This window comes from Rana temporaria, chromosome 3 (assembly GCF_905171775.1).
Source record: "Rana temporaria chromosome 3, aRanTem1.1, whole genome shotgun sequence".
Classification (NCBI taxonomy): Eukaryota; Metazoa; Chordata; class Amphibia; order Anura; family Ranidae; genus Rana; species Rana temporaria.
The window spans coordinates 406,991,691-407,018,108 of record NC_053491.1 but is presented as its reverse complement, the minus strand read 5'-3'; the positions used below and the strand labels follow the sequence as shown (position 1 = coordinate 407,018,108).

Genomic DNA, 26,418 nt, shown 5'->3' with positions numbered 1-26,418 from the left:
CATGCAGCGTGGAATCTGCTGTGAATTCGCAGCACACAGCCGGGATAAGAGCGGACATGCTTTTTGCTCTCCTTGCACAGAAAGCAGAGAATCTACATTCAGAGAGGTGCATTTGGATTTTTTTTTTTTAAACAGTAAACCTTCTGGTTTGACTTCTATGTGGCCTTGAAATCTGATACATGTACTGAAATTCCTTGAATGTGACTATAAGCACCATGTGTGCCATGTAGCACTGATTGGTGAGAAAGGGCACAGTGCTAGTGTTCCTGGCAATGCTAGGTGGGTACTGCATGTGCCTGATATTAATAGATGAGGATAATAAAGACGCCTGTGTTTTGCTGCATTCCATCCCTTCATTGTTTGCAATCGCGATCTGCTGGCAATGAAGGGGTTAGCTCTCTTGGCTCCCTTCCTTGTTTACAGCTGCTCGGCCCCGGCCCCACCCATCGGGCGCACCTCCCTTTTCCTATTGGTCGGTGAGGATTGGCGCGTTCCTCATTTGCTACGTTATCTTTCAGATCTAACAGCGCATTGGAGAAAAGGGGGGTCGTAGTGGGCGGGTGCTGCCTTCCCTCCACTAACATGGCCGCCGCCGCTGCTGCTGTGCGGCTGCTGTTAGTGGCCGGACTGGGGGCATCACGGGTGGTAGGTGAGGGCAGCGAGCAGGCTCAGGTGCTGGGGGTGCGTTTGGAGAATGGAACTGGAGCTTCTATGGACGGAGGGATAATCAGTGCTCGTCCCGGTTCTGTGTTCTTCCTCCGCCTCTATGGCTTGGGTCTCCGCAATAATACCTGGCCCTGGCTGTCTATTGGTGCCCCTGGGGGCCAAAGCTGCACTTCCGCCCCAGATGCACCCTTGCAGCTGCTCCAGAGGTTCCTGGTCTGTGGTGAGCACTCGTGCCTGGTCGCTGTCCAGGTTCAGGAAGGGGTCACGGTGCAGAAAGACCTCCTGTACCCACTGTGTATCCTCCAGGGAGGGGAATGGGTCCTTTATTCAGGGGGGGACATGCTCTTTGCAGTGTTGGGGGATGGGGAGAAGTCATTTGGGGGAGACCGGGGCTCATGTGACCAGTTTGTGGACAAGGATCAGGCCAGCGATGGCGCCACAGATGAATATTTAGCGACTTGGCTCCTGGCATTTCTAATCGTCCTGTGTGTGCTGCTCTCTGGCCTTCTCCGAGGTCTGCAATTGAGCACCCTGATCCTGGAGCCGCCAGAACTTGGTATTCTTAGAGACTGGGGTTCCCCCTCCGAAAGACTGGGCGCCGCGAGGCTGGACTACCTAAGGACTCGTTGGGGAGGTTATACGCTGATTTCCCTGCTGGCCCTGTGCTGTATCGCCAACGCGGCTGTAGCCGTCTTGCTGTATCTGGCCATTGGCTCCATAGCTGGTGCCATCTTTTCAGCAGCTGGACTACTCTGGTTGGCTGGAGAAGCTCTACCGGCTGCCATCAGTTCCCGCTGGGGTCCTTGGCTGGCATCCAAGTGCCTTTGGCTCACCCACTTTTTGCTGCTGCTTCCTGGGCCCATTTCATTTCCCTTGTCCTGGCTTCTGGAGAAGATGATTGGCCTGGACCCAAGCTGCTGCTACATGAGACTACGGATCCTAGAGATGGCCAGGTGCGGGGATCCCTACAGCGAGTTGGTGAGGGACGAATTCAGCAAGGGAGCTTTAAGAAACAGGACGGTGGAAGATATCTTAACGCTTGTGAATGACTGCTTCATGCTGGCCACCGATGCCCTCCTGGACTTCAGCACCATGTCTAGCATCATGGAGAGTGGCTACACCCGTATACCAGTCTATGAAAACGAGCGGACCAACATTGTGGATATCCTTTATCTGAAAGACTTGGCTTATGTGGATCCAGATGACTGCACCCCTCTGAGCACCATTACCCGCTTCTACAGTCACCCTGTCCACTTTGTGTTTAGTGACACCAAGTTGGACGCTGTGCTGGAGGAGTTTAAAAAGGGTGAGAAGGCCCTGGCTATGCCAGAGCAGTATGTGTTTATTTGTGCTTTCGCACATGCAAGTCTTTTGTGCTGCTTTTTTTTCCCAAATTTTGCAAAATGTAAGGGGATGCGTAGGTTTAGGGGTAGAGATCATGCTCCGAAGATAATTGCAGCCTCTAAAGAGTGCAAGGAAATACTGCTTTACATGAAGTGTGATGGATCGTGGAATAGCGTTCATAGAATCAAATGTCCTAACTGACATGAAAACTATTCCATAATAATAATAATCATCCCTTTATAAGGTATGTGGCAGTGATTTTTTCCGGTGCATATATTTCAGTGTCACATGAAGCTGAAGCTTTCCATAATGACGTATTGAGTGTTGTACTCCTTATCATTGCATGTAATGAAATTTGTGTTTGGCCTGTTCTCCATTTCACATCTTGTCACTGTCTGTTACATCTCTGCAGGTAAGTCGCACATGGCTATGGTCCAGAAAGTGAATAACGAAGGAGAAGGCGATCCGTTCTACGAGGTGATGGGGCTAGTCACATTGGAGGATGTTATTGAGGAGATTATAAAATCGGAGATATTGGACGAATCAGAGGATTACAGTAAGTTGGGGAGGAGTTGAAGGATGCAGTTTAGCTTACCCTATCTTTTCCCTGATGTACAAATACACCATTTAAAGGGGAGGTTCACCCTATAAAAAAAATTTAACACTACATCCAGCCCAGTTCTGCATATAAAATGACACTGACCTTTTTTTTTTTTTTTTTTTTTTTTTTTGCCGTAGATGTCAGCGCTATACAAGTGATTCATTCATAGCGCCTAGCCGTGGAAATCACCGCGGCTTCCGGGTAGGGAATCCCGCGGGAGTGGGCGTTCCTATTGACATGCCAATTGATTGACATGCTAAACGACGGCGCACACAGCGCGTCACGACTTCCTGAAGGAAGGTCGGGTCGGCTCTATTCGGCGCCTGCGCACTGGCGCCGAATAGAGCCGACCCGAGCTTCTTTTGGGAAGTCGTGATGCGCTGTGTGCGCCGTTGTTTAGCATGTCAATAGGAACACCCACTCCCGCGGGATTCCCTACCCGGAAGCTGCGGTGAATTCCACGGCTAAACGCTATCTACGGCAAAAAAAAAAGGTCAGTGTAATTTTATATGCAGAATTGGGCTGGATGTAGTGTTAGAAATGTTTTATAAGGTGAACCTCCACTTTAAGGCTAGTTTACACTTGCTTCAAAACATGGCTCCGGACATGTATTGTTAAAGCTTTCTGAACGCCAGTCAAAGCTCCTGTCACTAAACAAAGTGGTTAGCTTACAGTCCTGTTTACACCTTGCTTTTGCTTTGATGTGGCTTTTGGTGGGGCTTTGATAAAGCTTTGATGTGGCTTTTGGTGGGGCTTTTGATGAGGCTTCAGTGGGGCTGCAAGCGAGTTTTGCCATAGACTTCTATGGAGGCTTTGAAGCACCACTAAAGCTACATGGGGTATCATTTTGGAAGCAAAGCCAAAGCAAGGTGTAATCAGGACTGTAAGCTAACCATTTTATTTAGGGGCAGGAGCTTTGACTGGCATTCAGAGAGCTTTAACAAAGCCTGTCCGAAGCCTTGTTTTGAAGCAAGTGTAAACTAGCCGATGTGTGTTGAAGCTAAAAGCAAGCGTAAATGAGTCCTTAGTGTGAGGTTGCTAGGGAAGATGATGGTTGCCTTTTAATGTGGTCCCATGTGCCCAGTTTCATTCCAGAGCTCTACATTTCAGTATCCTGTTTGATACAAGCCTTGACTATACTGTTTCGGAGACCTATCGTGTCTTGCTTGATAAAATAATTTAAAAATAATCTTACACGTAAACCAAAAATCCCAATCTCTTCTGTAAACTACTAATCCTCAATATATGAAATGGAGAGGAACAAAGACAGATGTAGCTGTATTCCAGCATAGGTGGCAACCATGGCACTCTTGGTTAATCCAGTGGCGGAGTGAGAGGAGACACCCGGGGATAGGAAGCGTTTTATTCATTGTACCAGGTGAAAGTAAAGGAAATGCACTTGAAAACGAATGCAGCCTCCTCCTCTAAGGACTGCTACGCTGCAATGTTTTATTGAGGTTTAGATGTTTTTTTAACCACATCGGCTCCAGAAGGTTAACCCCCCCCCCCCCCCCTCATGACCAGGCCACTTTTTTTTGTAAAACGGCACTGCGTTGCTTTAACTGACAATTGAGCGGTCGTGCTACACTGTATCCCCCCCAAAAAATCACAATTTAAATCGCTAGTAAAAAAAGCTTGATTTAAAACAACTCGATTTAGTGCTAGTTCACACCAGATGCAGTTCCGTGCGCTTTTTTTCTGCACCAAAAATGCAGTGTTTTCCATGTATTCCAATGGCTCTAGTTCACACCATGAAGCCAGTTTCCGGTCAGTTTCTAGTGCAGACTGTCATCTCGGTCCCGCAGTCTCATTCACTTTAATCGTTTGGCTGGTGATGCGGCAGTGACGGCACAAGGGGAGGGAGGTGGCGGCAGCGGATGAGTGAATGTCCACTAACAGGCGCTGCTATGATGGATCTGAAATGACAGGTGCTCTTTAAATGTAAGGACTTATTCTTGCTGGTAGTTAGAATCTTTAATATTTGCAAACAAAATAAAGGTTTTCTATTTGGAATAAGCAGCTGTCAGGTTAGTAAAAGGCGATATCAGAACTGATTCAATCATACAGTTTGTAGTGTTCATAAGGTAGAAAGAAATTGATTGCACACTGGAATCCAAAAGGGGCAAGTTTGTCTGGTGTGACAAAGAGAAAAATCTTCATCAGCACATTTTGGATTCCAGCGTGCAATCAATTTCTTTCTACCTTATTCTACTGACAGTGGTGAGCCAGGATTGGCACCTTGAATCAGGTGTGTGTGTGTGTGTGTGTGTGTGTGTGTGTGTGTGTGTGCTCTTGTTTGTAGCGTACATAGATTTGCAAAACAATGGGATAAAAGGAATATTCCTGAACTTTGTTTTATCTCATGGCTACTGTGAAATTGTGTGAATGCATCAATGCAGCGCATGTTATCTCAGCCTGCAGAGCTTGGATTCATTGAATGAGTTTACCAAAAATGTAAATATTGCAGAATACATGTATATAGCCTCATGCTACATTACCAAGCTCAATTTCATGCTGAATAAATGAAATTATTAATGCATCCTAAATAGAAAACTCTTTTTAGATAGATTTTTTTTTATTTTTTTTACTCCAAAAGCATTTTATTAAAATAAATTTAATAAACCTCAAATCGCTTTTAAATCAAACACAACTGATATTTTTTTTATTTATATATACCTCTTTTTTTTATTTATTTTTTTTTTTTTTTAATCATTGCTTTATATCCACCCTGGATCTCTGTCTCCCCTACTAGCAGAACAACGCTCTGCCTTGTTTACATAGGCAGACTGCCATTCTGCCTTTTTAGTGAACGATCAGCAAACCAATTGTGTCCAATCACAGCAGAAGCAAGTCCATGGCGCACTGCAGACCCAGAAGAGCGAAATCACATACCTGTACGTGACTTTGCCCACAGGAGCAGCCGCCCCGCAGTATATGTATGTGGGGCAGTGGGCAAGACACATTGGTTAAGACAGGTTTTAGAACATGTAGATGTTTCAATACCTGCTGTTCTTGGTGAGACGTCACTAGACCAGTCCAGCTTTAAGATTGGAACAAAGGACACCTATTGGCAAAAGTATGGAGGCATATGACACACCCTCTGCTACGCCCCTTTAAAGGAGAATAATACAAACATGGATTAGTTACACCCACAAGTGCATTTTATTTTATTTTTTTAAACTATTACTTTTGGCTTTTGAAATGTACAAATGCAGCAATTTAGAAATTGGATGAAAGGTTTACCACTGGGAAACACGTTTTGAAAGAAAAATAGTGCATTTTTTTTGTACAACTATATAGATTAGACCAAAATGCGGGACAAATGAGGAGGAAAGAAGGAAAGAGGGACTTTGTTCAGATTGAGAAACAGTCCCTCAAAATCAGGGACAGTTGGGACATATGCTATCATTCCCGTACTTCTTGTTCAAAACCTGATTTTCATGTGGTCACACCCTGTATGACGGGGTCATATGTAGCTGCTGCGCCTGATGTCTTTTATTTCACATTTTCCCTTAGAACAAGCCGTAAAGAAGAAGCATCCTAAAGTGCATCCAATTACAATACCACGTGGAGGAGAGGACTTGTCCTTTTTCAAGGGTGGTGACATGGAACAAAAAGTCAAGATATCACCCCAACTATTACTGGCCACTCAGCGCTTCTTATCTCAGGGTATGTTCTATGACTTAGAAGAGGGATGTGCAGTTTGACAGAACAGAAGTCGCAACAGTTATAGAAACATTACATGCTGTGTTCTGTGCTCTGCCTCCACTTTATCAATGTCTCATTCTTCAGTAATCCTTGATTGTTAGAATACTTCTCCACAGTAGCAGGAGCTTTTTGATCTGGCCTGACATTTCCACCTATAACATATTACCCTTTATGTAAGGAATTAAAAGTTCAGAACCGTGATGTATTTGCCACCTTCTTATAGAAACAAGTGGTCGTCTAAAATGTCTCTTTACTAAGGCGTTTGTTTACGTGAGCTAATATAAATATTAGTATTGCTGTATAAAATAGTATCCCTTGAAAGCACAGATTCAACAGGAGGGAGGCATTCTCTGCTTTAAAAACATTGATGAAGGTACCCTTTCTTGCTGTCTCGGTCTATACCAACTGTATATTATATTTTTGTCTAGATCCGAGACCTGGAAGTTGGTGCGTGTTTTTTTTTTTAACCACTTAAGGACCGCTCACTGTATATGAACGTCCATTTTTTTTAAAGATGGATATCTTGAACGGCAGCAGCTGCTGCCACAACCGAGATATCCTCTTTTCAGTGAGCGGTCCTGTCAACAATAACCGTGGTCTCTGGCGGATTCACCGCAAGATCACCGTTATCAGCGGCGGGAGAGGGCCCCGCTCTCCCGCCGCTTATCTGAGCCGTCGGTAGCGGAGGAGGCGATCGGGTCCTCTCCCCTGCTCGGCTGGGATACGAGTGAGGGCAAGATGGCCCCCACCCGTCCCCATAGCATAGCAGGGCGGAAGCGACGTCAAAACGTTACTTCCGCCCATGCTTCTTAAAGCAATATTTTCTTGTAATTTTTTCAAATGACAAATTTTTTTTTTTTTTTGCATTTTAGTCTAAATATGAGATCTGAGGTCTTTTTGACCCCAGATCTCATATTTAAGAGGACCTGTCATGCTTTTTTCTATTACAAGGGATGTTTACATTTTTATTTTATTTTTATTTTTTTAGTGTAAAAATGTATAAAAAATAAATAAGAATACACGGATGCAGAAGCGAACGCGCCCGTATATGAAAACGGTGTTCAAACCACACAAGTGAGGTATCACCGCGATCGTTAGAGCGAGAGCAATAATTCTAGCTTTAGACCTACTTTCAAAAGATGCAACCTATAGAATTTTTTAAACGTCGCCTATGGAGATTTTTAATGGTAAAAATTTGACGCTATTCCACGAGCGGGCCCAATTTTGAAGCGTGACATGTTGGGTATCATTTTACTCGGCGTAACATTATCTTTCAAAATATATAAAACAATTGGGCTTACTTTACTGTTTTATTTTTTTATACAAAAAAGTTATTTTTTTCAAAAAAAAGTGCGCTTGTAAGACCGCTGTGCAAATACCATGTGACAAAAAGTATTGCAATGACCGCCATTTTATTCCCTAGGGTGTTATATATATATATATATATATATTTTATGTGTGTGTGTGTATGTTTGGGGGTTTTAAGTAATTTTCTATAATAAAAAAAATGTTTAAATCTTGTAAACGCCAAATCTGAAAAACAGGCTGGGTCCTTAAGTGGTTAAACTTTGCGTTGAGTCCTTCTGCCATTGGTTTTGGGGCCTGTTTACTTTTGTATCTTTTACATCATTTTACTTATAAAAGCCATGGAAAGTTCTGTAGAATATTCTTTTTCCATTTATAAAATTTAGCTGCTTGTTTATAGAAACCGCTTGCTTCAATAGTGATTAATGGTACAGCTTGTAAAACCACTACACATGAATTTTATGTTCATGTATGGGGGCTGAAATAATTTTTCCCTTTCAGTACATAGTTGAGTACGGTCCACGATACCTTTCTAATTGACCTAAAAATGTAACTTTTTGTGCAAGGTTTTGGGGGGGTATACCCTCTTCTTGAAAGGTTCAAGAGCAGTAATATGGCTGCAATCCCCTTTCACAAAAAAAAATGCATACAGAATGTGACGTGTACAAAAAATGTGGATGTAAAAATGCCAAGTTTTTGAGATCAAACCAAGATAAATCACTTCTGAATGTTTTCCATCATTTTAATGTGACCTATAATCTGTGCAATTCAATTAAAAACAAACTAAAATCCCGTCGCTCAGATACATATATATTTTATAGCTTATTTGTGTTCGCTTTGGCAGAAGTGGAGCTTTTCAGTACCTCTCGGATGTCAGAGAAGGCCCTCTTGCACTTGCTTAAACTCCCAGGAGTCACACACGAGGTGAAATTTGATGACAGCGAACGGTTTGCCCCTGAACACTATCTGTATCAGCGCAGCCAACCTGTGGACTATTTCATTCTTATTCTACAGGTGAATACAAGTGAGAGATGGCATCCATTAAGCTTTATTCTTTAGTTCACTGTACTAATTTTCTGTCTTCCTTTGTTTCCCAGGGCAAAGTGCAGGTAGAGATTGGGAAGGAAGGTCTAAAGTTTGAGAATGGAGCATTTACTTATTACGGAGTTGCTGCATTGAGTCTGTGCCTTTTAAGTGAGAGAAATGCATAAGAGGGCCCTTACTGGGCTTGGAGCTATTTAATGCTAAGTGTGTCCTTCATATTCAGGCTGACTTTCCCTTATTCACATTTTAGGTTCTAACTCTCCATCCAGTGGCCAAGAGCAGAGTGAGTCTCCAGACTCTGGTTTTTACTGTCCTGACTACTCTGTGAGAGCGTTGTCTGATCTACAGATAGTCAAGGTATGTGTGTGATGCTTGCATGTAGAACATCTATAATACGCATATGGGTTTGTGCTACTGCTGGAAAGTTGAGCTGCTAAGGATTACTTTCATGGAAGGATACTTTAGCAGATGCTGGGTTCAATTTTTTTACATCTTATTGTTTGCTGAGATCAGCATTGCCATTTTTTTTTTTTTTTAACCACTTGCCGACCGCCGCATGTAAATGTACGTCCACAGAATGGCACGTATAGGCTCCGCGGGTCGGGGGTCCGATCGGACCCCCCCCCCGCTACATGCGGGGGAGCGATCCGGGACGATGGCGCGGCTATTCGTTTATAGCCGCTCCGTCGCGATCGCTCCCCGGAGCTGAAGAACGTGGAGAGCCGTGTGTAAACACGGCTTCCCTGTGCTTCACTGTGGCGGCTGCATCGATCGAGTGATCCCTTTTATAGGGAGACTCGATCGATGACGTCAGTCCTACAGCCACACCCCCCTACAGTTGTAAACACACACTAGGTGAACCCTAACTCCTATAGCGCCCCCTGTGGTTAACTCCCAAACTGCAACTGTCATTTTCACAATAAACAATGCAATTTAAATGCATTTTTTGCTGTGAAAATGACAATAGTCTGAAAAATGTGTCAAAATTGTCTGCCATAATGTCGCAGTCATGAAAAAAATCGCTGATCGCCGCCATTAGTGGTAAAAAAAAAAAATAATAATAATAAAAATGCAATAAAACTAACCCCTATTTTGTAAACGCTATAAATTTTGCGCAAACCAGTCGATAAACGCTTATTGCGATTTTTTTTTTTTTTTTTTTACCAAAAATAGGTAGAATACGTATCGGCCTAAACTGAGGGGAAAAAAAAAAATTCATATGTTTTTGGGGGATATTTATTATAGCAAAAAGTAAAAAATATTGCATTTTTTTTCAAAATTGTCGCTCTATTTTTGTTTATAGCGCAAAAAATAAAAACCGCAGAGGTGATCAAATACCACCAAAAGAAAGCTCTATTTGTGGGGGAAAAAAGGACGCCAATTTTGTTTGGGAGCCACGTCGCCCGACCATGCAATTGTCTGTTAAAGCGACGCAGTGCCGAATCGCAAAACCTGGCCTGGGCATTTAGCAACAAAATGGTCCGGGGCTTAAGTGGTTAAGCAGTTTTTGATTTAATGTAATATGTACCACCAGATAAATTGTTTTTTTTCAGGTTAAGAACCAAAAGCATTATTGTGGGTCTGTTTATACAACGGTTTCTTGTAAATAATGAAGAAATCTGAGCCATAAACCATAATCTGCATTTCATATGACCTAAAAGCATTCTGATTCAGTGGATTCTGGGCAAAACAGAAATGTTACGCTGCTGTTTTTAAGGGCATCCAATAGCTCTTCTTTGTTTCATGAGCACTTTCTTTGTTTTTTGATTGTGTTTGTTCTTGATCCAGGTCTCTCGGCTTCAGTATCTCAATGCTCTGCGGAGCTCTCATTCACACACCAGTGCTCAGTCTCCAGACAGCATAGAGCTGAAGATATTTCCAAACAGCCAGACACAGCTATTGAATGACAAGAATGCTGGATCAGGTAATAAGCAGCTCTTTAAGACACATGATAGTTCAGTCATATCTCCAATTTTTAATTGTAATGGATGAAACAAAATGCAAGTGGATATTTACAATGGGAATGTGTGTGTGTGTGTGGGGTTCTTTTACTCTTTTTTTTTTAAATTAATTTCTTTTTATTTGATTTTAAGATTACTTATACATCAGACAATTATTTTAACAGGTAACCATCTAGCATTATACAAACAGAAAAAAGAAAGAGAAGACAACATACTATAATCAGTACTAAACATATTCTTAGCCTGTATAATCAGATGTACCTGATATCTTCTAAGTCTTGTAACCCTGTATCCAATCACCCCCCCTCCCCCCACCCTCCCCCCAACTACCTAAGGGAGCGTATTACCCCATTTGTTAATCCACTAAGCGGACAGACGAGCACAGAAGAGAGGGGGAGTCCGTCCTCTACCCTTTTCTCTTGTGACGATACTTGTGATCACATGCCCTATATCGCCAATCCCCATTAGAGCACCCATCAACCATACTCCCACCACAATAGGTGACAGCCACTTCCAACGGGAGAGGGAGGGGGGGGTGGGAAAGGGGGGGGCGCGTTACCCTGGAGTGCCATCCTCATATGTTCCACACCGCCCTCTGCCACGGCCCCCATATGCTAGTGAATTTCCCATAGTTCCCCTGTCTAGTAAAATATACTCTCTCATTTGAAATTGTTAGATTCATAGTCGCTAACCAGTTATCTACCGACGGGGGCGTCTGCGCCTGCCATTTTTGGGCTATCGTTTTTCGTGCCTGGGGTTCTTTTACTCTACAATCCTTTTTTCTTGGGGTCTATTGAGGGACATGGGAAGCTTTTTGCCTTTTGGATTTAACTGCTGCCTACAGGAGGTTAGACACGGACAAACCAAAAATTAAAAATGTAGGCCAGCCCAGGATAACCCATCCTTCTACCAGCATGCATCGGTTTTTCAGCAAGCAGTACTGAGAGCCTGATTATAAACATAGAGCGGTGGGACCAGTGTTCTTTAATAAACTTTAACTTGAGAATTTTACGATGAGCACAAAAAAATTGAGACACGGAAGTAATTTACAATCGTAATCTCCAAAAGAAGTCCAACTTGGAGCTGGAAAGCGCAAAAAAACAAATGCTAATGGGCCCAATGAAAACAACTGGGTACTGCTCACACTAATACTGGCAATAGATGGTTCGAATCTCAGCCAGCTCGGCACGAATCGGCCGAGATTCCAACCATGTATGGGAAGGCTGAATGTACCAAGTTGATTGAAAGAACAACTTGGGTACAACCAGCCTATTGGATTTTACTTGTGTTTATTGATAGCGGCTGGTATAGCTTAGCAACAATCACGATCTTCTGGTGGGGACTACTCCCCTCCATTGGATAACAATGGCTTGGCAGGAGGGATTCTAACTCGTGGTTGCAGGAAAGAAATTCACACTGTGCATGGCCTGCCTTAGAAAACATGTGAACAGAAGACCAGCTTTGAAAATCTGGGAAACATTTATGCTGAAAGCCTAAGAAGCATTTACAGATCTAGTAGATTTTGTTATGCCAATAAATTCTTGAGCCCATAAGCTTGAATAATGGCCTGTATGAGCTATGAAAAGATGGTTGGAGTGGAAATCCAGGATGACAAAATCGTAATTGGTCTTTCTAAAAGAAGCAGCGACTTATTTACTAAAGGCAAATATGTGCATGCAAAAATGTTGGAAAAGTAAACTTTTAGTAAATCAACCCCATACCCTCAAATCCCAAACCACATCCAGACAATTAATTAAAATTTCCGTTCGCTCGATTTGAGTCAGATGGAGGGATGGAAGAGCAGTGTTCTGGTTAAAGGGTCACTAAAGGAATTTTTTTTTTTAGCTAAATAGCTTCCTTTACCTTACTGCAGTACTGGTTTCATGTCCTCATTGTTCGTTTTTGCTTTGAAGTAGCTGTAATTCTGCTGTGATCTCCACACTTCCTGGTTGCCTGTTTCCTTATAACCATGGTACTGGGAGATTTTCACGGTGGTCTAAGCTGTCATTACTGTGTGTCTAAAACTCCTCAGAACCAATCAGATTCATTTTAAAAACATAACACTGCCCTGGATTTGTTTGTTTTTGTTCTGTGAGTCTTCCCGACTCACCTCTCACCCGGAACTTCATGTATGTACCTTTTAAAACCGAAAGTGAACTAGAGGCACATTATATGATAGATTAAATTCAATTTTTAATCATTTTTAAAAGGAATCAGTTAACTTTTATGTCTCTATACCCGATAAACAGTCATTTCAGCAAAACATTTTTTTTCCTTTAGTGACCCTTTAAGGTGTAAAGCCGAAATTACCAAGAATGTCCTGGGCCTCAACCACCTTGTTCTTCTGTAAAGCTATAAGAGATTCCTTGCAGGATAAGGCTGCCAGTAAAGACACTGGCTTAATATAGTTTGTCTACAAGGAATACCACCTTGTAAGTGAGAGTAGAGAGAGCAATGTCTCTGGGTTTAAATGTCAGTTTCTGTAGAGCAGAGAGAAACCGATTGAGATCTCACAGGGAGCTACATGGTTCACTCCCTGTACCAAGGTTTTAATTAAGGAGCAAAATTGTCTCTGAAACAAATTGGAGCAGAATCCTGAACTTTTAATAGTGAATTGTTGGTCCAGACTCGGCTGCATAAAGAACATTTATACCATAGTGGAAGCCCCAAGATTTACACCAAATGAAGTATGCTTTCCTTGCAGGTATCTGTTTTCCTAGCTTTTTATGAATGGTAAATGTGGCATGTTTATCAAAACCTGGGTTTCAATAGCCATGACATTAAAGACCGCAATCATAAGGTAGAATGCCAAACTTGTCCTACAGACATAATATCATGGACCTCTTGTAGAGCCCACAGTCTTACTAAGTCTACTTAACACATCTGCCTGGTCCTTCCAGAACAATGAGGATCACTGGAATGCTCTCCATCCCAATCCTGTAAAGCAGAGGAGGAAGAAGCTTCAGGTTAGGAAAGGCATGAATTTGTAAACTAATCCCATTGAGTCACCACAGCATCCACTGCTTCTGCTAGAGGCTCCCCCCTTGTATCTGGAGACTAATGTGTAGGCCAGAAGGTTTACATCTGGGTGTAGGGACCACTCACTTTCAGCTGAGGCACTTTACATCTCAGGCATAGACAATTGCTTGAAAGCAGAGGTGGACATGTTTCTACTTTTCGCACTGCAGTAAAGACTTCTGGTTCCTCCCTGATGGTTGATGTATATCACCACTGTGGTGTTGTCTGACTCTGATAACGCTTGGGCAGGATGACACAAGGTGCCCATGACTCCTCTGGCCAATAGTTTGGCATCTATTCTGGCAACCTTGTCCTCTGTGCCAAATTTATTAATCTGTTTAGGGACTTTACTGACTTGCCTATGATGACAGAGCACTTGAGTGAAATTGGGCAAAAAAAACTGCCTTGATGGAGGCTACCATCTAGAGGTCGACTGATATATCGGCCAATATTTAGCCTTTTTAAAGAAATCGGCATCGGCCGATTATTGGAGATCCGAGGCAGGGGTGTGCTGGGTGGAAATCCCGGCCGCCCACCCACCGTCTATTTTAAACGGCTGCTATCACGGCCGCTACATTACTTTTTTTTTTTCCCAGTGGAGGAATTTGGCAGTGGCGGCCGCCGATTGGCTGTTCCTGGCTGCGCTGCATTCTGGGGACGAATGGAGCGGTCTTTTGCCATGCGAGTGGACAGAACAGAGCCAGGAGCACTCCGCTGGTGGGCACTGAAGAGGTGGCAGTAAATGATAGCTCTGCACTGGTGAGCTTGGCACTGAATGATAGCTTGGCACTAGTGGGCACTGATAAGGTGGCAGTGGACAGCTGGGCACTGGATGACAGCTTGGCACTGGTGAGGTGGCAGTGAATGACAGCTTGGCACTGGTGGGCTGCACTGGTGAGCTTGTCACTGGTAGGATGCACTGAAAAATCGGCAACATATATCGCCCATCGGCCGCCCCGATTTCTAAATATCGGCATCGACCAGAGAAAAACCCATATCGGTCGACCTCTACTACCATCATGTCCAAGACTTTATTGCAAAATGTGGATCAGACAACTCCTGGAATAAAGAGCTCAGATGGGAGATTGGCGCTTGAAGTTGCTTCTGTGGAAGGTTGAGGAGCCATCTAAAGCCTTGTAATGTATTGACAGTCAGTGTCACACCTGACTGGTGTAATTAAGAGCAGAGAAATGCCACTGCTCAGAGTGGGGCATGTCTATGCTGGGATGCTGCCATTAATGTGACATCACCCTGCAAGGAGTATATTTCGTAGCTGCCATCAGTGAAGACACTTCTGGCCTCCATCAGGTTCACGTGCCGGTTTCTGACAGGTACATGAATTTGGTGCATGCATTGACCAATTGAGGGTGAGCCTGACTGCTATCTAAAATTATCCCATTAAGATAACAAGCCTTCTGTGTGCAGAAGCCCCCCTAATACTTACCTGAGCCCCATCTCTAACCAGCGATGTTGCAGGAGAGGATTGGATGTCTGGGACTGCCCTACTCATTGGTTGAGACAGCAGTGAGTCCCCATTGGCTCCTGCTATTGTCAATCACATTCAGGGAGGAGAGTGGGGGGGGGGGGGGGGGGGGGGGGGGTCGGACTGTGGCTCTGTGTCTGAATGGACACGGAGGCTCGGCTGCCCCCATAGCAAGCTGCTTGCTGTGGGGGAACTCAACAGGAGGGAGAGGCCAGGAGCACCGAAGAGGGACCCGAGAAAATTAGGATTGGGGCTGCGGTGTTCAAAACCACTGCACAGAGCGAGCAAGTATAAAATGCTTGTTGTTTTTAACACTTTTTTTTTTTTTTTTTTAGACGTTAGTAACACTTTAAGCATGGGTTCTGTAGTTCAGCACTTAAACCAAAGTTTCCCATCTATATGTGTACTGTCCCAACTAAAGTTTAAAGCTACAGCCATTTGCTCAATGCATTATACAAGGAGATCAACTGCAGCAATGGTAAGATCTCGTCTAAGGTATTTTGCTCAATGAGCCATTGTTTTGACACCGTAAAGTCTCTGCCAAAATGGGATGAAGAGCAGGGCACGCTGGAAAGAACAGAGCTCTAGAGAGAGTTTCCAACTGCTTGTTGCTTGGGTACTACAAGGCGCATTAGCACTAGCTTTGTTAGGGCTGGATCCACTGTAGGGGGGTAGAGTTTTTTTTTAAAACCAAATCCTTGCCAAGTTGGTACAAGGCTAACAAGCATGTGGAGATTGCATCAATAAGAGCAGAAATGGGACCAGGTTTATCGGGTAGACTAGAGCAACTCTGAATGAGATAGTCTAAGTGGGTTCAGAAGCTGTTGAGACCATGGGTAGCTCAGATACAGAATCTGTTGGAGAAGATGTGAGAGCTTTTTTTGTGACCTTAGAGGTCCACAAATATCTGATTAATAAAGTCTTACTTCACTAGTAAAAAATTCACCTGAAGGGTGAAGGAACTGGCCCAACTGACCTTTGCATATACAAGGGCAACAACATTCCAGGCTGTAGATGTCTGTACCATCAGCAGGCCCACAGCAAGCGGCATAGAAATATTAGTAGATTGTGAGCTGGGGGCACCAATTACAGCAGGAATGTCTTAAGATATGCAAGAACATGTCTGGCCCTGGCTGTTTCAGTTGTACACCTATTGACAAACTTGTTGATACCCTTACAGCTCACTGAAACAATAATGTATTCCTCCAGAAGAGTGATGAAATTAAAGCAACCATCTCATTTATACTTGTACATTTTTGGTATATCGTAGAATAGAGCAAGGAGAGGGTGAAAATGTTAATTATTTCTCATTCTACAAAAAAATCCTGGAGCGAGTTGTTGGATCACAATGGTATGCTAAACAGTATTCTGTAATTTTTAGTTTGAAGGTGTAGATCTTGAATATTTTAGCCTGTTTAAGTAGTCAATCCGCTGTTTGGTATTGTGTGCACCACACTAAATATGGACCAAAGAAAGAAATGCATCATGTTAAAGGCTACAAGACCATCTTCCAAGCAGCTCGATGTTCCTGTAGCTACAGCATCAAAAATGTATAACTTTAGTCCCAGCCCTGATTTAGAACTGCGCTGGGAACAGGTGCTTTGAGTGTGTGAAGCCGACTGTCTAATAGACCATGGATGACTCCCAAAAAAAAAAAAAAAAAACTGTCACCTATATGCTACCACATAGCTATTGGTAACCCATGGGATGGCATTAAAGTTTTTTTTTTTATTACAAAAGTAAAAAAAATACAGATTTAAAGCGTCCCCACATACATTGAAGAATGTATGTGTTGGTGTGCCTACATACAAAAATGGCGATTTACCCTACTTTTGTTGCACACCATCATGAGCGCAATAATTCTAGCACCAGAGATCTTGGTTAACTCTAAGGCCTCTACACACCAGTGGATCTGTCCGATGAAAACGGTCCACAGACCGTTTTCATCGGACATGTCCGCTGCCGGATTTTGGTCTGATGGCTGTACACACCATCAGACCAAAATCCCCGCGGAAAACAAACGCGGTGACGTGTCGCGACCCTGGAAGGTCAATGCTTCCACGCATGTGTCGAATTACTTCGACACATGCAAGGGATGGCGGCCCAGCGGACATGTCCGGTAAGTCGTACAGACGACCGAACATGTCCGACGGACAGGCTTCCAGCGGACATGTTTCTTAGCATGCTAAGAAACATTTGTCCGCTGGAAATCTGTCCGATCCGCCGGACATTTGTCCGGTCGGCCGTACACACGACCGAACATGTCTGCTGAAACTGGTCAGCGGACCAGTTTCAGCAGACCTGTTCGGTCGTGTGTACGAGGCCTAAACTGTTGACCTGTAGGGGCTTTTAAAGCGTTGCCTATGGAATATATATATAGGGTACTGAAGTTTGTTAGTTTCACAGGCACACACTATTTCTGTCTAGATATGTTAGGTATCTATTCATGCTGTGCAATGCCATCTTTTTTATATTATAATACACAGTTGGGTTGAGTTATTGTGTTTATTGGCCCTGAAAATCCCTTTAGTGTATTTTTTATTGAAATGTTCCTACACTGCTGCATTAATAGAATGCAACATATATAAAATTGGATCTACCCTGATTTTATTCTCTAGGGCAGGGATATGCAATTAGCGGACCTCCCAGATGTTGCAAAACTACAAGTCCCATCATGCCTCTGGGTGTCATACCTGTGGCTGTCCGTCTTGCTATACTTAGTGGGACTTGTAGTTCTGAAACAGCTGGAGGTCTGCTAATTGCAAATCTCTGCTCTAGGATGTCTGCTTTCAGAATATATATGTTTGGGTATTTTATGTAACCTGTAGGCTTAAAATGATTTTTTTTCGATATTTGATGTGGGGAAACAAAGATAAAATGGCTCTGAGACTTCAAGTGCTTAAGGTCTATGGGAGTGTAAACAACAGCTTTGGACATAGCTGCAAAAGGAAGATCAACCTCAGTTTGCGCATAAACACACTATACTGTCAAAAGTATTGGGAGTCCGGCCTTTACATGCACATGAACTTTAATGACATCCCAGTCTTAGCCCGTAGGGTTCAATATTGAGTTGGCCCACCCTTTGCAGCTATAACAGCAAGATGCATAAAGGCATGGATGAGCGAGTTTGGTGTGGAGGAACTTGACTGGCTTGCACAGGGTCCTGACCTCAACCCGAGCACCTTTGGGATGAATTGGCACAGAGACTGCGAGCCAGGCCTTCTCATCCAACTTCAGTGCCTGACCTCACAAATGCACTTCTGCAAGAAGGGTCAAACATTCCCATAGACGCACTCTTAAACCTTGTGGACAGCCTTCCCAAAGGCGTTGAAGCTGTTATAGCTGCAAAGGGTGGGCCAACTCAATATTGAACCCTATGGACTGTGATGCCATTAAGGTTTATGTACGTGTAAAGGCAGGCGGCCCAATATTTTTGGCAATATAGTGTAGGTGCAACTGGTAGATCATCAGCCAAGGAAAACTTTCAAAGAAATGCAAGCTAAACTCCAAGGTCAGGCTAAAATCAGTGTTCGATTGCACCAGTCATTACTTTTTGAGCGACAGTGGGTGGGCTCAAAGGAAGAGGACTCCACTGTTGAAAACAAGATGGCCAAACTGTTATTTGCTAAAATGCATTTTGACAAGCCACAATGCTTCTTGGACAGTTGAGACAAAACTGGAGCTGGATGGCAACTCTTTGTAAATTTAAGGCCCCTTTCACACATGTGGACAGTATGTCTGTATTTCATTCATCCGTTTTCGGATGAAATACGGACATACGTGTATCCCTATCCACTGACACCCAATCTCATCGGCCCCTGCTATGGTCCGATTCTGAAGACGGAGGAAAATCCTATTTTTTTTTTTATCCATCTGCGGATCGGGTGAACACAGACAGACGGTCTGTGTTCATCTGATTCTCCCCCCCCCCCCCCCCCCATAGAGGAGAGTGGAGATCTGACAGGGCGGTCCCTGCAAGCAGATGAGAAAGGGGCCTTAAACCTATCAATGAAACATTTGGGTGTATAGAAGAGTACCAACAAATTTTGTCCACGGCTGTAAGTTCTGGGAAGTAATGAGACAGAGTGAGTGTTTTTATGTAGCCTTGGGTGACCATACATAAGTATATAAATAAAACATGTACTGAACTTGGCTATGCACCATTTCTTTCATACTCTCCTGCTTCTGTTCCCTCCATCTTGGAGTCATGGTAAATTATTATTATACACAATTTATATAGCGCCAACAGTTTAGGCAGCGCTTTACAATGTATAGTAAATAAATCATTCATGTAAGCCAGCATATTAGTAAAGGGCTAGTGATCCTTTAAAGCTGAACATCACAGAAAATACACAAGTAAAAGCAGTTATTCTTTGGTTAACATGTAATATATCTTTGTCCGGTAATCCCCCTATACGGCAGCACTCTGGACTCTATTTTGGTGTATGAGCTCAAATGTTAGAAGAGGACTCACTAAAAGGAGTAACGATTCATCATTGTGCTGTGCCTTCATTGTTCGGCTGGGGGTGTGTTCTTCACATCTGTGCAGGTGATTCCCACTGCAGATCTGCCCCCTGTTCCTGCAACCTACCGCACAGAAAAACTCACTGGATACGTTTCAGGAGGTGTGGTAGTCCATTCAAATGAATAAGCTGCAATGCCCTTGCAAAATGTGTCTCGAAGAGCTGCATATGCGTGAACCTAGCCTAAAAGAGGAAATTCAGTTTGCAATATTGTAAAACCATATTTACGAATGTTGTTGGTAAATAGAGTGCAGTTCATTGTCAAGAATTGAGTCCTCCACTGCCACCATTTACAGAGGAATTGACCTGTAAGTGGCACCAGGGAGACCTATGTACAAAGTATAATTGACTGGCCTCCCCTCTGTTAATCTTTTGTAACCCTGTCTATTTCCAGCATTTCTAATCAACGCTGCTGTTATGGGCACAATAGAGAGTGTCAGCTAATAGCTGACCATGCTGGTAAATGCAGAGGTAAAAATTTAAACCTATTAATTCCCTCCCTAATTGGCAGTGCACGCTTTGTACCCTCTGCTTGCTTCAAGATCACCCGGCTCTACATTGAAATAATCTATGATGGCTTTTTCCAATTTTTTAATACAGCAATAGCCTCAGAGACATGCTTTAAAAAGTAGACTTTTAAAGTACATGTACACTAAGCATACACCACCCCTCCCCTCAAGGGCTGGGCTGCGCTGCATACATCTGTTTTGCAACTACCACAGTGACATGTGCCAGGCTTTACTGTTTCAGTTCTAATAATTGTAACAAAAGATTTCAGTGAAAGTTTAAAAGCCATGATATGACTTCCTTTCAATGTATGCTTTTTAATTTATTCACAGTACAGCCGCTACCCCCCTAGTACCACCTGTCTGGTAGATTTGTTTTGTCCAAGTAATATAATGTGTTATGACAGTAGAACTACAAGCAAAACTTTTTCCTTTTTTGGAGTAAGGGAGGGTTAGAACTCCTATCAGATTTTGTTTGCCATCTGTGTCCCATTGCAGAGATTTCTCTTCACTTCCTGTCCCATAGCCAAAACAAGAAGTGAGATGAAATCCCTGCAAATTAAGGGAATTCCTTGGGGACACCCACATTACCAGAACATGTCCCCATTGAAAGATTTCCCCTCTTACTTTTCTGGGGACAACGCAAAATTTGGATTTTTCTTTCACTTTCAATGATCACAGTAAACAGGACAAAGAGAGGATGAATCTCCCTTATGGGGTCACAGACAGCAAAAAAAACTGGTAAGTGTTCTAATCCCTCTCCAAAAAAAGTTTTGTCTTTAGTTGTACTTTACCTCCAAGACAGGACACTTTCACCCCTTCCTGCCCAGGCCATTTTTTTCAGCGCTGTCCCTTTTTGAATGACAACTGTGTGGTCATGCAACACTGTACCCAAATGACATTTTTATAATTTTGTTCCCACAAATAGAGCTTTCTTTTGGTGGTATTTGCTCACCACTGGGTTTTAAAAAATGTTTTACTTAAAAAAAAAAAAAAAAAATCTTAGTTTCTGTCAGTAATTTTTGTAAATAAGTAATTTGTCTCCTTCACTGATGAGGTGGCACCAATATCCTGAACTTATGGACACTGCACTTTTTTGGAATCGGCCGATTACCTGTTCTGATGTCCCCTGTGAAGAGATGCCGCTGATCAGCTCTCCTCACCACACACTCTGTCAGTGTGAGGCAATGAGAGCCGATTACTGTCACTTCCTGCATTTACATCGGACCAGCTGTGATTGGACACAGCCGATCACATGGTTAAAGAGCTGCGTCGGCGGGTCTTTACAGAGTTCAGGGTCATGCTGTGTCCTAGCAAGACGACATGCACCCAGAATGAGAGCTGCTCCTTCATTTGATGGTGGGCAAGTAGTTAAGGTAGATGCAGTCCCCAAGTAACAAACATAGGGTTCATACTTACAAAAGGGGGAGACAACATGAAGTGAGAGGACATCTACCCCTAGGAAGGGAAATTCCCTCCTGTAAAAGTTATAATGGGGTGGAAAGTGTCCCCACTGACGCTTTATCACCAATCCTTGTTTCCACAACAACCCAACATTTTCAAAAATCCAATTGTCACAAGGAGTGAGGTGAACTCTTCTGAACAGGGGCGGGCAGCCTCACAGATAATCGGTGCAGCAGTGGGAGGAGTTACAAGCACAAAGCTCCCTGTATAGCTTTCAGTAAAGCAGCCGACAGCTCCTTATCTTCCTCTCCCTCCCACGGCTGTCAGCTGCTTTTATTGAAAGCTATACAGGGAGATTGGTGCTCATAACTGCCCCTACCACCACACCAATCACGCCCAACTGTCCCCTCTGTATCTTTCTCCAGTCCCCCACTTGTCCCAGATCTGTCAGGATGGAGAGATCTGGGTACCAGCCCCTTCCCTCTCTGAATGAACAGTCAGTGATCACTGACTCTGTCCATTCATAACTGAGCATCGTAAACTCAACTCGTCTCCATTCATCTTCAGTGCAGCTGAGGCTGCAGAGAAAGGGACTGGGGAATCTGTGTCCTCGGCCCCCCGACACCTCCCCTTTGAGACAGACAGGGAAATGTACTGTTTAGACCCCTGATATCTCACCAAAGCCACCCCCCAACAGGGATGAATATATATATATATATATATATATATATATATATATATATATATATATATATATATATATATATATATATATATATAATTTATTAATAAAAAAGGTCAAAGTGTAAAAAACTACTGACACAATAGTTCACGCCTCATCAGTGCTGCATATTGGTGCTACTGTCACATGACAAAAAAAGTATCGGTACTGGTCTTAAAACTTCCCTATCCTATCTATGTAAAACAAAAACATTTTGTGGCTGGAGAAAAATAAAAATGTACCTGTTCCAACTTGCATACAAATTCAACTTAAGAAAAAAAAAAAAAAAATACAAAAACCATCTTGTTTGTAACCCGGTAACGTCCTGTGTAGAGAAATGACAGAAGCAAAAATCAAGTGCAAACCCCACAAATAATTTTTATACCACCATATTCTTTTTAGGTGTGGAGGCTGGCCTGCAACACTTCAGTGACAAATTTTACCTCCGAAATTTCCAATTTTGCTTCTGCTACTTAAACACCATGCATCTTAGGCCTGGTCAATGGGTTCAAATTATGCATTGCTCAATTTTATCAATGCAAACAGATACATTTGTTTTAATTCCTTGCACAGTGCATCAGTTCTACACGTTTCCAAACAAAGGTATACAGTTGTACCTAGTTCTCCAAAAGTACTAACTCATTTTAAGGAAACAAGCTTTGAGAAAACCTACGTAGACTGCCATTTTTACTACTTTTTGAAATGCCAAATGATCCAATAAGGACTCAACTAAAACAAATGATCAGCGACTCAAAGTATTAAAGCTGGACATGGCTATACAGCTAGCATTCCTAGAAAATAACCAGCAATGGCAGCCTATGTTTTATTTCTTGACAGGTTTCCTTTTAAAAGGATGAGCTCCCCTTTTGTAACATTTTGTTACAATTGCAACGGCCTTTGCATACACCTGCAGGTGCCATGCTTTACAGGCTCCAAGTAAAAATAATAAATGCACTTTTTTTTTTTTTTTTTTAAAGGTGAAATGCCATGTAAACACAACCGTTTTTAATGTCATGGAAAAAAAATTTTTTCTCTACGCGATTCTTGTCAAGCCTGCCTACACACGGTCGCGAAAAAAAAGAATGCTCGAGCAAAGCGTGGTGACATACAACACGTAAGACGCCACTATAAAGGGGACGTTCCATTCGAATGGCGCCACCCTTGGGGCTGCTTTTGCTAAATTCGTGTTAGTAAAAGTTTGGTGAGAGACTATTCACGCTTTTCAGTCTTCATGCTTTTCAGCCTGTTGGTGTACATTCAATAAACCGTGATAAGCCGAGATCATGATGATCATAGCTTATGTCAGAGCTTATTCTCCGCTTCTCATCACAGCACATGGCTGTTTTGTCACAAACGGCCAGTTTAATAAACCGAGATTTGAAGATCTCACAGCTCTTCCACTGAAATATCTCCCTTCCAGATTCACCAGCTCAGAGGTGGAGAATCTGGGAGAAAAGCTTGTGTGATAAGAGGAAGGAGGCTTATTTCTTCCTAATATCGGCACCAGTGGGTTAAAAATTAATATTAAATATATATATATATATATATATATAAAATCACATGTCTGAAAACATGTAATTACATGTTCTTTTAAACTTTAGTTTCACTTTTTGAACTCGGCTGCACGAGATTACAGGCAGCCCACCCCCACCCACTTTTACACAGATCTCAGTCGTTTTCAGAGGAAACACTTCTCCTCTGTTCTCCCTCCTGAGAACTGAAGTTCTCGGTTTATTAAACTGGCTGCAGAGGAGATAATTTTCCTCTGAGAACTGAACTGAGAAAAAACGTCTCAGTTTATTAAACGGACACCACAGTGTGACGAATGTGCTATCTCCATTACAAATGCTAGTTTTACCAGAATGAGCGCTCCCGTCTCATAACTTGCTTCTGAGCATGCACGTTTTTTTCCCCATCCTTAAAGGGGTTGTAAAGGAAAACATTTTTTTTCCTAAATAGCTTCCTTTACCTTAGTGCAGTCCTCCTTCACTTACCTCATCCTTCCATTTTGCTTTTAAATGTCCTTATTTCTTCTGAGAAATCCTCACTTCCTGTTCTTCTGTCTGTAACTCACCACCGTAATACGAGGCTTTCTCCCTGGTGTGGAGAAAGCCTTGTGAGGAGGGAGGGGGCAAGCAGGCAAGTCAGGACACTCTCTACGTTGAAGATAGAGAAAGGAGCTGTGTGATGGTGGGTGTCCTGACTCTCCTGCTCGCCCCCTCCCACCTCAAGAGGCTTTCTCCACACCAGAGAGAAAGCCTCGCATTACGGTGGTGAGTTACAGACAGAAGAACAGGAAGTGAGGATTTCTCAGAACAACAAAAGAAATTTAAAAGCAAAATGGAAGGATGAGGTAAGTGAAGGAGGACTACACTAAGGTAAAGGAAGCTATTCAGGGAAACATTTTTTTTCCCTTTACAACCCCTTTAAAGCCTACACACGACTGTTTTTGACGACATGAAAAACGACGCAAAAAATTAGAGCATGTTCTAAATTTTTAATGCCCATTTTTCACATCATGAAAAATGCTCTGGAGCCCACACACGATAGTTTTTAATGACCAATTAAAAAATTTAATTTTTCACATCATAAAAAATGGTCGAGTGTATGCGGCATTATTTTTTTAGATATGGCTTAAAGTGGAATTAAGCCTTTAGTAAAAAAATTGTGAGTAGGCAGTTTATTATTATTGCAGAACAGATGCACCGTCTATTCTGCAATGAAACAGACTTACTTGCCTGTTTGCAGTGTTCTTTTGAATGTACACTGGTCCAGCAAGAGGCTGAAAACCCAACACCTAGGAGGTGATCAGCAAGGTTGCATCACTGGGGAAGAGGTGAGTATTTTGTGGACTTGGGTTTCTGCTTAAGCAACCAGTCTGTGGGCACAGTCAACAAACTGAAGACTTAATAATTTGCTTAGTCTGCTTTGGCTCCCTTCTATTCAAGAAAGCTTGCTTTGGCATCTTGTCACTTTTTTGTGTGAAACTATTGAAACAAAATTTCCTTCCATGAGAATATGCATTGTAGTTATATGTGTTTCATCTTACAGAGCTGAAGCAGGAAGAGAGACCGAGCGCTGGAATAGAGATGATAGCTGAGTGATCATCACCTTACCTCATCAAGAACCTGGGATCAAAGAATCACGAGTAGCACTGATCATGTCTCAAGCAGTTCCTTACTGGTGCCATTTCTTTTTTTTTTTTCTGTGGAAAGTGATGTTTCAAGAGAACATCCATTGTATAGAGTGATGTTCCCTGGCAGATCACAGGAACATCACCACTTGTAGTGTAGATATTGCTTGCCATTACCCGGCGTTTCCGTCCACAGAGGAAGGCAAAGTACTAGCGGACGCTCCACTGCACACTGGAGGACTGAAATTGCAAAGGTGTTGGGTTATTAATATTTTATAGAACAGATATGTTTATTTTTTATTAAGCTAATTGGCGGCTGGAAAAGTGGAGATTGGAACCATTAACAAAAAAGACATTTTATCTCAAGGTGTAGTGTGTGTATATGTGTGCTGGTACCAACAAAACAGCCAATTGGAAGCACGCTTAGGCTGTGGACCTAAACAACAGAAGACTAAAGGAAGAGATGCAAGATGATGCTGTGACTAGAAGATTTTAGTTAGAGGCATACAGATTTTCCGTAGAATACTGTTAAGAAAAAATAAAAAATAAATCAGCAATTTTATTCAGCAACGGAAACCATAACCATTTCCATCTGGCATTGACAGATTATTTTAAACCCCCCTCCCCAATCTACAATTTCTTCAAGCTGATAATGTTTTATGAAATCTTCTGTTGGATAAACGACTCATTTGTTGACTTTCTTTTAAAACAGATATCTACTAAAACACCATTCACCTAAACACTCTGTTCTGCTGTATTTACTAAATAAGTGTTTAATTGATGGGGGTAGTAAAGTCACAGGTGCCAAGTAGTTTTTTGATTTCTCATTGAAGTGAAGTTGTGCTTGCCCACATGGGACAAAGCAACAGGCTTACTTTAATTTGGCCTTCCCTAGTAGCACATACTTTTACCTTTCTTTCACTTCTGCAAAATTAAAAGTAAAGTCCTCAATAAAGTATAAGTTACTGGAGTAGTAGCTTACCTGGAGAATGGATGCCCCT

The 26,418-nt window shown here is 42.6% G+C and overlaps 1 protein-coding gene across 1 annotated transcript; it reads left to right on the top strand.

The window, feature by feature from the left end:
* Positions 1-551: 551 nt before the first annotated feature.
* CNNM3 (cyclin and CBS domain divalent metal cation transport mediator 3) lies at positions 552-26,157 on the top strand. The gene is made up of 9 exons (XM_040345951.1): positions 552-1,972; positions 2,423-2,566; positions 6,128-6,280; positions 8,469-8,638; positions 8,722-8,818; positions 8,919-9,025; positions 10,457-10,592; positions 20,048-20,124; positions 25,336-26,157. The coding sequence occupies exons 1-8, from the start codon at positions 583-585 to the stop codon at positions 20,095-20,097; spliced, it is 2,247 nt and encodes a 748-aa protein (XP_040201885.1). The 5' UTR covers positions 552-582; the 3' UTR covers positions 20,098-20,124; positions 25,336-26,157.
* Positions 26,158-26,418: the final 261 nt, after the last annotated feature.

Bases quoted from the DNA above. Each gene is read 5' to 3' on its own strand.
- CNNM3 (XM_040345951.1), top strand. From the start codon at position 583: ATGGCCGCCGCCGCTGCTGCTGTGCGGCTGCTGTTAGTGGCCGGACTG. The intron at 8,639-8,721 runs GTGAATACAAGT...TTTGTTTCCCAG, and splicing joins ATTTCATTCTTATTCTACAG to GGCAAAGTGCAGGTAGAGAT. The intron at 9,026-10,456 runs GTATGTGTGTGA...TTCTTGATCCAG, and splicing joins CTGATCTACAGATAGTCAAG to GTCTCTCGGCTTCAGTATCT.